General features: G+C 39.4%; 1 protein-coding gene across 11 annotated transcripts in view; it reads left to right on the top strand.

Moving 5' to 3' along the window:
• The window catches only part of TDRD12 (tudor domain containing 12), a 119,992-nt gene that overhangs the window by 48,088 nt on the left and 59,720 nt on the right, over positions 1-12,184 (top strand). For all 11 annotated transcript variants that reach the window (XR_007514643.1, XM_049864119.1, XM_049864118.1 and 8 more), the window contains exons 8-10: positions 7,978-8,075; positions 8,640-8,716; positions 11,975-12,055. Coding sequence is in view for 10 of the 11 variants with exons in the window: in XM_049864119.1 (XP_049720076.1) it covers positions 7,978-8,075; positions 8,640-8,716; positions 11,975-12,055 (256 nt within the window). In the remaining variant the exon portion in view is untranslated. The remainder of the gene's footprint in view (positions 1-7,977; positions 8,076-8,639; positions 8,717-11,974; positions 12,056-12,184) is intronic.

Here is a 12,184-nt window from a genome sequence, read left to right on the forward strand (position 1 = left end):
ATCTCATTTTGTTTTCATTTGACCATGATTTTTCTTTCTTTTTTTCCCTGTTCTTTCCTGACTCCTCCTGCATTGATCAGTTTTTTCTTTTTCCACTTTACTCTTTCTTATATTGTGTTTCAATTCTCTATTACTTAAAGTTTTTACATATTCTTGTATTTTTTGAACAGTTTAAAGGTAACTAGTATCTATTTTTTTCCTTAGGTCAGGAACCTTACCTTTTCTAAATTTCCCCTTCCATTTCTATTATTACCGTTGTCTAGAATTTCAGTTTTAACTTTTTATTTTTGTGCATATATATTTTGCATTTAATTCTTTTTTATCCACATATTTTACTAATTTGGCTTATTATTACTTATTTGGAGCTGAACTTCTTGGGTTTGAATCTCAGATCTTCTTATTAGCTGGATAAACTTAATTTATTTGACCTCTCTTTGCCTTATCTTCTCATATATAAAAAGAGAAAAAAAATTTTACCGTATAGGAACCATATAGAATTCAGTGAAGTAATTCCATAGTATCTATCACATAAGATTCAGTTAGTCATGTCATATAAAGAATTTAGAATAGTTCTTGATAGATAATAAGCACTCAGTAAATGTTGGCTGGTTGTTGGTCTTGCAGAATTCTATAATGAGATCTCTGGCATCTTCTGCAAGACCAGTGATGTATTCATCAGAAATACCTTTTTTCAACAATCGATGACTGTACATTTGGACCTCACCAGATGGATCACACAGGAACCAAATCAAGAGGTAATGGAGATCAGTGTCATCATTGAAGACAGAGCCAGTGGGTGACTGTGCAACAGACCATCAATTGCTCATATGCAAGTTCAAGTTGAAGCTGAAGACCATCAAAGCAAATCCCTGGGGGCAAAAGTATGACCTTGAATACATCCTGCTTGAATTTAGAGACCATCTCAGGAACAATTTGAGGCAGTATACATTAATGACAGAAGACCAGAAGGGTTGTGGGATAATATAAGAACATCATACATGAAGAAAGTGAAAAGTCATTAAAAAGATAGGAAAGAAGGAAAAGATCAAATTGAAATATTAGAAAAGATATTGAAACTTCCTCAAAAGTGCAAAGTAAAGTGAATGGAAAAAATGACCAAGTAAAAGAGTTGAACAGAATATTTCAAAGGGCAGCTCAAGAAAAGAAAGTAAAATATTATGATGGAATCTACAAAGACGTGGCGTTAAAAACCAAAAAGGAAGAACACAATTGGCATTTCTCAAGCCAAAAGAACTGAAGAGAAAATTCAGGCCCCAAGTTGCATTACTGAAGTAATTGATTGACAAAAAAAAAAAAAAGAGTGACGCAGAAAGCATCAAAAGGAGATAGAAAAAATACATAGTTATTGTACCAAAAAGAATTGGTCAGCGTTCAGACATTTTAGGAGGTACCATATGATCAAGAACCAATGATAATAAATGGAGAAATCCAAGCTGCACAGAAGATACTGGTGAAAAACAAGGCTCCAGGAAATGATAGTCTATCAGCTAAGATGCTTTAACAAATGGAACCAATATTGGAAGCGCTCACTCAGCTATGTCAAGAAGTTTGGAAGACAGCTCCCTGGCCAGTTGACTACAAGAGGTTTATATTTGTGCCCATTCCAAAAAAAGGTGATCAAATTGAATATGGAGATTATCAAGCAATATCATTATTATCCCATGCTAGCTAAATTTTGCTGAAGATGTTTAAAAAATAACTGTAGCCACACATCAACAGGAACTGCCAGAAATTCAAGCTGAATTTAGAAGAAGATGAGGAATGTTCCTTATATTCTGGCTTTTTGCTTGCTCTGGATCCTGCAGCTAGCTACCTCCTGTTCCTTTAACTTCTGGTACTTGTGACTTGAGCTTTCAACTTCTGTTCCGATCTTGGGATTCGTTGATCTTCACAGCCTGTGGACAGGAGCCTGCTATCTGTCCTGCTGATCTCGGGTTCGCCAGCCCCTGTGGCTACATGAATCAGTAGAAGCCTTACTGTCTTGCCTGCCAATCTTGGGATTCATTGGTATTCACAGCCTGTGAGCAAGAGCCCTGCTTTCTGACCTGCTGATCTTGTGTTCACCAGCCCCAGTGGCTACATGAATCTGGAGAAACCTCTATCCTAATCCACGGACTTGGGACTTTCAGCCTGTACAATCACGGGATCCGTTTCTTTGATGTAAATCTCTCTCTATATATGTTTATATGCTTTACTGGTTTTGCTTCTCTAGAGAATCCAGGCTAAGACAGTTGCCTAGTCCTGCACTGTCTTCATGGTTTTGGTATGTTTGAGTCCGTTGTTGTAGCTATCGTGTCAGTTCATCTCATGGAGGTTTTCCCTCGTTTTTGCTGGCCCTCACTTTACCAAACATGATGTCCGTCTCAAGTGATTGGTCGCTCCTGATGGTATGTCTAAAATACATGAATTGCGGTCTTCGAAAATATTCTGTGATCCGCAGGGTTTTACTTGGCTAATTTTTGGAAGTAGATTGGCAGACCTTTCTTCCTATCCTGTCTTTGGAAGCTCAGGTGAACCCTGTCTACCGTGGCGACCCCACTGGCATTTGAAATACTTGTGCCAGCTTCGAGCATAAAAGCAACATGCAAGCCACCACAGTATGACAAACTGATAAGACAGATGATGCTCCCTTTTATTACCAGCGTTTATGTGATTACCAATAAAGGATTTATTTCTTCATTAGCTGTTTGTCTACTCAATGTCTTATATAATTTTTGTGCTTCGAGTCTTTTATTACTGACTTTTTTTGAATTTAAGTTTTTTTTTGTGTGTACCATTTTGATTCCCTTATTTTCTGTATATTTTAAAATTATATTCTTAGTGGTTACATTGGGGATTACAATAATAATCTTAAATTTCTAACAGTCTATTTTGAATAATAACAACCTAGCTTTAATAGTATACAAGGTCTCTGCTCATATACATCTTCATTCCTTCCCCTTTGTATTGTTATTGTCACAGATTATATATTTATGCTCATTACGCTACATTTATAATTATTTTATGTATTTGGCTTTTCTATAAGAAAAAGAGACATAAACCAAATGAAAAGCATAATTGTACTAGTTTTTATATTTATCTATGTAGTTATCTTTGTCAGTGTTTTTTATTTTTGTCTTATGCCTTCAAGTTACTGTCTAGTATTTTTCCATCTCATGTAGCATATCACGTAGGGCAGACCTACTAGTGACAAATTCCCTGAACTTTTAATTATCTGGAAATGTCTTAACTTTCCACCATTCTTGAAGGATAGTTTTGTCAGGTATAGAATTCTTGTAGGACTTTAAATATGTTATCCCAGTGCCTTTTGGCTTCTGTGGCTTCTGAGGAACAGTAAGCATTTAATTTTAATGAGGATCCTTTGTGTATGACAAGTTGCTTCTCTCTTGTTGATTTCAAAATTCTTTGTTTTGGATTTCAGCAATTTGACTGTGTCACTTGGTAGGGATCTCTTTGAGTTTATCTTGCCGGAATTTAGTTGAGCTTCTTGGATGTGTGTATCTTCTATCAGATGTGGGAAGTTTTCAGTCATTTTTTCAAATACAGTTTCTGCCCTTTTCTTCCTCTCCTCTCTTTCTGGGACCTCTGTGATGTATATGTAGGTACACTTGGTGGTGTCTTACAGGTCCCTCAGGCTCTGTTCATTTTTCTTCATTCTTGCCTACTCATATCTGCTGTTGAACCCCTCTAGTGAGCTTTTCATCTTTAATTGTACTTTTCAGTTTTAGAATTAGTTCAGTTCTTTTTCATCATCTCTTTTTTTATATTCTCGTTTTGTTCATAGTCATTTTCTTGATTTTGTTACTTCATTGTCCATGGTTTCCTTCAGCTCATTGAACATATTTAAGGCAGTTCATTTAATTTTTTGACTGATGAGTCTGATATTTGGGCTTTCTTGGGGATAATTTCAATTTTTCTTATCCTGTGAAGTGAATGTGCCATAGTTTCCTGTTTCTTTGTATGTTTTGTAACTTTTTGTTGAAAACTGGACATTTCTGAATATTGTGGTAACTTTGGGAATATAATACTTCCAATTCTATAGGGATTGTTGATTTTTGCTCCGTTTTTTACTTTTCAAATTATATTTGCAAAGTGTATTTCCCTTGCTGTGTGTGGTCACTGAAGTTTCTATTCTGTTATCTCTGCAGTCAGCATTCTAACAAAGATTTTCTTAAATGCCTGACTCCAAAAAGGGGGAAAAACACTGCCTTTAAACCTCCTTGGCAGATGCTTCTGGGAAGCTATTTCAGCTCACGGATTTGGAACCACAGCCAGGCTTTGTGCCAGCCCCTCAGTAATCAAAAGCAACAGTCAGAACACCCAGCCCTCATTTTTGTAAGACAAGGTCTTTGCTGTCCATCCTTACAGCAGCAAGCCACACCACAAACATGGAGTCTTGGGCTGCCATCTCCATGGCTGCATGCTGTAGGGCTGGGGATTAGGGGGTGGTAGCCCTACACAAAACATGAAAATTCATCAAATGTTACCAAAATTTACCAGCCTCTATGCCACACTCTACACTGGATGCTGCAAATTTTCAGCTGGACTCCAGAGTTCCAGAGCAGTTGCTCTGTACTGCTCGGTAGTTGTTTACATGGAGGGAACAATTCCTAGAGTTTCCTATTTAGTCATTTTCTGTGATGTCACCTGCTTGGTTCTTTTTTACATCTTCCTGTTTTTTCGTAGGCACCTATTTTGTTTCAGGAATACTATTCCTTTTTAAGTCTTTTTGTATATTTTAATTAGATTTATTTTAGAAACCTCTTCCGATTGCAGTATTATCTCCATTTTCTCAGGGGTGGATCCCATCCTTTTCCTTGCCCCTTATTATTATTATTGTCCATGTATGATGGGATTGAACTTCCTTGTAGACTTTGTGGTTTTTGTCCAAGAGCTTGTCTGATGTGGACATTTTCTCTTGATGTATTTCCTCTACTGCCAGTGCTTCTGGCTCCAGATCAGGTTTTGTATTTTTGGCTGAACACTCACACCCTGAAGAGATAATGTAATTCCAGACCCCAAAATCCTATAATATGTAGACCTGGACTCCAAATTGCTTTAAAGAAGAATTAAACCAGTTTACAGTATCACCTTGCACTTCCAGTGTTAGCTATGATTATTTCAATAATTTATGTTATTTAATAGGTGAAAAGTGTGTGTTATAATTTCAATATGTATTTCATTTATTAGGGGCCCTCGTGGTGCAGTGGTTAAGAGCCAAGGCTGCTAACCAAAAGGTTGGCAGTTCAAATCTACCGGCTGCTCTTTGGAAAGCTTATGGGGCAGTTCTGTGTTCTGTAGGATCACTGTGAGTTGGAATTGACAGCAATGGGTTTTTTGTTTTCTTCTTTTATTAACACTTAAAGTGAGGATTTTTTAAGAATTGCCTCTGTAGTTCCTTTATAAACGATTGCTGGTTGAATTTTTCTTGTTTTTCTTTGAAGTCACACCTCAGTTTTTACCCATGTAATTACCCAGCTTGATGATCCATATTATTTACTAAATAAATTTTGACACTTTCCAAAAGTCAGATTTAGGGTTCGAGGATAAAAGGTATTTGAAAAAGTCTGCTATAGAATTTTGGCACCTCTTGAGTTATTCAAATTTAGCCTGTTTTCACATACTTTTTCTTTAATTGTACTTTAGGTGAAAGTTTACAGCTCATGTCAATTTCTCATTCAAAAATTTATACGCACATTGTTTTGTGACATTGGTTGCAGTCCCCACGGTGTGACAGCACGCTCCCCGTTTTCACCACGGGTTCCCCATGTCCATTTGTCCAGTTCTGTCCCTACGTGCCTTCTCGTCTTGCTTTTGGACGGGAGCTTCCCGTTTGGTGTGGTATATTCGATTGAAATTAAGAAGCATGATCCTCACCTGTGGTGTTCTTTGTTTTACAGGTCTGTGTAATTTTTGTCTGAAAAGTGCTCTTTGGGAATGGTTTCAGTTCTGGGTTAGCAGAGTGTCCAAGGGCCATAGTCTTGGGAGGTTCCTCCACTCTCTGTTGGACCAGTAAGTCTGGTCTTTTTTTGTCAATTTGAATTCTGTTCTGCATTTTTCTCCTGCTTTGTCCGGGACTGTCTGGCATGATCCCTGTTAGAGCGGTTGTTGGTGGTAGCCAGGCACCATCTAGTTCTTCTGGTCTCAGATTGGTGGAGTCTCTAGTTCATGTGGTCTTTTAGTCCTTTTGGCTAATGTTTTCCTTGTGTCTTTGGTTTGCTTCCCTATCCTTTGCTTCAGGTGGGATGGGACCAATAGATGTGTCTCAGATGGCCACTCACAAGCTTTTAAGACCCCAGATGCTATTCACCAAAGTGGGATGTAGAACATTCCTTCATGAACTTGGTATGCCAGTTGACTTAGAGGTCTCCAAAGACTGTGGTCCTCAGGCCCCAGCCCCAGCTACTGTGTCCCTCCAAGTGTTTGGATGTGTTTAGGAAACTTCTGTGCTTTTGCTTTGGTCCAGTTGTGCTGACTTCCCCTGTATTGTGTGTTATCTTTCCCTTCACTGAAGTTGACACTTGTCTACTATCTAGTTAGGGATTTCTACTCCCTGTCCTTAGCACCCTCATAACCATCAAAGAATGCTTCTTTTCTGTGTGTAAACTTTTTCTCGAGTTTCGTATACTTTCTATGTCTACTGTGTGCTTAGAGGTGAGATTCACGATTGTGGTCCTGAACCATTGCAGGAACTGAGTTTGCTTCTCGGTACTACTGCTGCGCAGCCAGCCTCCCCAAACTTAGTGGTTTAAGAGAGTAACCATCTTAAAGTGCTCGTGGACTCACTCATCAGAAATTCAGAATGAGCACAGTGGGAAGGGTTTGTCTCTGTTCCACGGTATCTGGGGCCTGAGCTGGGAGGACTTAAAGACTGGTGGTAGCTTGACAGTTGTATTTATCTGAAGACTCCTTCAGTCACATGTGTGGCTGTTGATGCTGACTTTTGGCTGGGACCCCAGCTGGGGGTGTCATCCCGACTACCTCACCTATACATGGTTGTTCCATATTGATTCTTGGGCTCCCTCTCAGTATGGTGGCTGGATTCCAAGAGAGGAAGCATAAGTGCATGGCATTTTGGCGATGTAGCTTTCAAAGTCACATAGCATCACTTCCGCTGTTTTTCTTAAGCCCACCCAGGTTCATGAGAAAGGAATGTAAATCCTATCTCTCAAAGGAAGGAGTGGCAGAGTCACACTGTAAGAAGGGCATGTGCGATAGGAGATACTGTGACCATTTTTGGAAAGTACAGTCTGCCACAGTTTGGAAACTAAATTACGTTCAATTCTTAGTAAGCCAGTAAAGGAAAACTTAGAACATTTTTTGGCAATAAAAGTTGAAACAAGATTTATTTTTTATTTTATTTAATCCCCTTTAGTTAGGTTTAAGGCACCCTGGTGGCTCAGTCATTAAGCACTAGGCTACCCACTGAAAGGTCGGCAGTTCAAATCCACCAGTGGCTCTGCAGGAGAAAAGACTTGGTGGTCCGTTCCCATAAAAACTGCCTGTTGCTATCGAGTTGGTTATAACTCATAGAGACCCTATAGTATACGGTAGAACTGCCCCAATAATGTTTCCAAGGCTGTCAATCTTTACGGAATCAGACTGCCACATCTTTCTCCTTTGGAGTGGCTGATGGGTTCAAACTGCCCACCTATCAGTTGGCAGCTGAGCGCATGGTCGCTGTGCCATGAGGGCTCCCTTCTGTGAAGATTACAGCCTAGGAAACCCCATGGGGCAGGTCTGCTCTGTCTTGTAGGGTCATTATAGGGTTGCAGTGAGTTGAAATCGACTCGATGGCATGATCACAATAGTTAGGTTTAATGTAAAGCCAGATTCGCTAGTATTTAGGTTTTATCATGGTACTTGATCTTATTATATTCCTCTTCTGTCTTATTTTCTATTTATTAATAGCACTCTTTTCAAGGTAGCTTTTATATCACTATTTTTAATTTGCAGGTAAAGCCGTAAAATGTAATATGGATTCATCGAGAGGTTCACCTAAAAAGAAAGTTGAAAAGAAACAGCAGTGCGTCTCTTTAAAAGGTGTAAAAAAGGTTGTATTTTTAAATTGTTTATTAAATATGTAGTTCTTAAATGTTAATTTTGGACTATCTTCCTTAAAATCTACTAGAAACCAAAAATATGTTCTCTTTTCAAAAACCCTTAACCATGACAGTTACATTCGTGAAAAAATACCGTTGCGCGTTTATTCTGAAAAAACCTTGTTCTTGGCCTAGTACAACCCTTCCACAGAATTGGGTATGTCTCTTCATTTTAACAAGGGTGTAAAAATCTGGGATTCTGGGAAACTCTTCTACTGAGATTCAAGTGTAACCTGTCCCTCAAGTCCTCTGACAAGACAGGTGAAAGTCATTGCAGGGAATTTTAAATACTCATTACCTGAAATGCTAGCTGCTTGCTATTTGGACGCTTCAGTCTAGTGGCTAAGCAACGGCGTTATCACCTGACTTTTCAATTCTTTGTTTCTGTGTATCTCTGTGTGTATAAAAATGGTCTGTGGTGGTTGCTTATGAAAATAATTCCCATGGAATTTTGGCTTCTAAAGAATACATATTTTGCTAGCATATATACTCTTTCTGAAAAATATTTTTTTACAGTATGTTGAATCGTCTGCATACTGGCCAACAAAAAGAGGCATAACCATTTATGCTGATCCCGTTACACCAGCAGCAAGGTATGATTTGAAAATTCAGTGATGATTTTGGGCTAGAGACTCAAGTGTAATATTTTTCTATACAGTGTTCTATAATATTGACGACAGGAAAATAGTTCAATTTCAAAAAAGGAGAAAAGGGTGGCCCAGGAAATTTTGATGAAATACATAATAAAATGCTGTGGCGACTGGCTAGCAGTGTAGTTGACGGAGAACTGACAGTGGCCGTAGAGCCTCCTTGTCTTCCTGCTTCTGTAACGCAGGCCCAAGGATGGCTGGAGTGGCCCTGTCATGGTGTAAAGGATGGGCCAGATGGCAATGCAAGTTGATGGGTTACAAGTTTGTAGAAAGCAAAGGGTGGTTTGTTGTCTTTCTGAAGGTGAATTTCAAAGACTTTGCCTGTAACGCGGTCCACATCAAGAATACACATCAGTGACAAATGAAATCACGGAAGTGATGTAACATTACATCACTTCACGCATAGTATGAGAATTTAAAATATACCTCCATTTCTCCCTCACCCTGCCTTTATATTATTTTACTTATACACATGTTAATGGATCGTAGAGTACGTTGTCACCAGTTTTGTTTCAACAGTCAGTTATCTTTTAGAGATGTTAATAAGAAAAATATCTTACGTGTTTACCCGTGTGGTTGTCATCCAGCGCTCTTCACTTTTTTGGTATAGATCCATGTTTCCATCTGGTGTCATTTTCCTTCCACCTTAAGGACTTCAGTATTTCTTGTATTTCACGTCTGCTGGCGATGAATTCTTTCAGCTTGCATGTCTGAAAAATAATTCATTTTACTTGATTGTGTGTTAAAAAAATATTTTTGCTGGATATAGAATTCTAGGTTGACAGTTTTTCTCCCTGTGTTTTAAAGATGCTGCCCCATTATCTTCTTGATTATATTTTTTCCGATACAGAATCTGTTGTCATCTTTTTCTTTCTCTTCACAACATGTCTTTTTCTTCTGACTGCTTTTAATATTTTCTCTTAAAGGCAATTTATTATATTCCTTGATTTTGAGCAGTTATTATACATCTGGGTTCCCTCATGTGCCTTGTGCTTCAAATTCATTGAGGCTCTTCGTTTGTATGTTTCTCTTTGGTCTTTTTTTCCCCCTATTTGGGATGCTTTTTCAACCATTATTTCTACATACATTTTTTGTGTACCATCTCCTCCTCCTCTGCTTCTGAGACTGATGACACAGCAGATGTCAGATCTTTTGATATTGTCCAAAAGGTCTCTGAGGTTGTTTTTTTAACTTTTTCTGTCTTTTTTCTTGCTATTCTTCAGGTTGCATAACTCTACTGATCTGCCTTTATGTTTATCAACTCTTCTGTCATCTTCATTCTGACATTGAGCTTATCCAGGAATTTTTTTTTTTAATTTCAGCCATTGTATTTTTTCAGTTCTAAAATTTTGATTCTTTTATTGTTCCTGTAGCTATAGAGTCACTGTGAGTCAGTGGCACCTAATGACAGTAACAACATAGCTATGCTGCTGAACAGATTACAGCCAATCTTCCAGACTAAGGCCGACTAGGAAGTAAACCCACTGACCTGCTTCCAAAAATCAGCCAATGAAAGGGAACTATGTAGATCACAACGGTCCTATCCGGTTGTGTATGGGGTTACTATGAGTTGGGGGCCAATTCAACAGCAGCTAACAACAACAACAACATCTTTTCCCATTCAAGAGTGGTCACCTTTCCTTTATCTTATGAAGCATGATTATAGTACCTGGTTTCATTTGACTTTGATAATTCCCACTGGGGGTCATCCCGGGTTTGGTACTTGTTGAGTGTTGTTTCCTTTGACAGTTGATCTGATTTTCCTGGTTCTTTGCATGTCAGGTAATTTTGGATTATATTCTGGATATTTTGAATATTATGTTGTGAGACTCTGGTTTCAGTTAAACCTCTCTGGAGAATGTTGATGTTTTGTGTGTGTGTGTTTGTTTTAGTATGCCATCACAAGTCAATCAGGCTCAAGTCTCGGGTTCTCTCTCATGCTGTGAGGGTGGTGGGTGCAGTGATAGTTTGGTTTTCAAGCCTCTGCTTCTGCTTTAGGTCAGTTCTGCGTATGCTCAGATCGGGGTGATCTTGCAACTTGTGTTGGTTCATAAACAGAAATAGGAGGCTCCCCTTTCCAGCATTATTTTTTTTTAGGGTTTTCTTCACATTCACCATTTTTAGGTACCCCTTCTCCCTGTTCCTCTGGCCGGAAGGATGGGTTTTTCTCTTGGTGCCATGCCCAAGCGATTGGGGCCACTTCTGGAGCAAAGCTGCAAGAGAAATAAGGGAAAGCAACGAGAAGGCTATCCCCCCACCCCTACAGTCTTCAGACCACAGGTCCTCATTTCCACATTCCTCTGGCTGGAGATACAGGTGTTCTCTTGGGCCCTTAGGTGACGGCACTGCTGTTGACATTGCAGCAGGCAGCTCCGTGGTTGGATCTAGCATTGGAGCAGGGCCAGAAGAAAAATAACCGTGGGGATTCCCTACACTCTCGGTTTTAAAGGGTCCTTTTTCTTGGTTTTCTGGTTAGGAAGAGGGAGCTTACTCCATATATATATATATTACATCTATACTTATTATGAGGAGCCCTGGTGGCGCAATGGTTAAAGCGCTTGGCTGCTAACCTAAGGGACAACCGTTCAAACCCACCAGTGGCTCTGCGGGAGAAAAGACCTGGCCATCTGCTCCCATAAGGCCTAGGAAACCCTATGGGACCGTTCTGTTCTGTCCTATAGGGTCACTATGAGTCAGAATAGACTTGACAGCACACAGCAGCAACACTGCCTGTCAGGATGACAGTTTGAACCCACCCAGCGACTCCATGGAAGAAAGGCCTGGCGATCTGCTCCCATAAGAATTATAGCTCAGATAATCCTCTGGGGCAGCTCAGCTCTGTCGGGGGAGGGGAGGGGGGTTGCCATGAGTTGAAATTGACTCAGCGACAGGTATAACAACACACCTGTTAACTCAGCTCCACATCTCAGGTCACCGCTAGGAGACAGAGAAGAAACTGTAAACATACCGTGGTTCTGGCTGTTTTTCAGGTTTCGGCTTCTTGCCCCTGTCGTTCTGTGCTCTGTGCAAAGTTTTTCATTATAATCGGTAGGGGAAAAAGAGATTGCAGCTGGCTCACTCCATCTGGTTCAGCACTCGAGGTGTCAGGAATTATTTTTCTACTTGAAGGGCTAATAAAGGTATTTTCAGAGTTGGGCTAAATGGGTTCACAAATTTTAATAAATGCCTTTTGGTTTTTAGCGTTTTATGTCAGAAGCCAAATGAGAAACCACTGAGATTGGCTGAGAAGAAAGAATATGATGAGAAGAATGGCTGTGTGAAGTAAGAATTTTTTCTTGGCCTGAATTTTTTATTAAACTCATTGTAACAAAGTTCTAAGCGGGAGGAATTTGCATATGATTTCAGTTTTTCATTTCAGATGCGTTCATATTGGTTTAAAGCTCTGTTCCC

This window comes from Elephas maximus, chromosome 21, assembly GCF_024166365.1.
Source record: "Elephas maximus indicus isolate mEleMax1 chromosome 21, mEleMax1 primary haplotype, whole genome shotgun sequence".
Taxonomy (NCBI): domain Eukaryota; kingdom Metazoa; phylum Chordata; class Mammalia; order Proboscidea; family Elephantidae; genus Elephas; species Elephas maximus.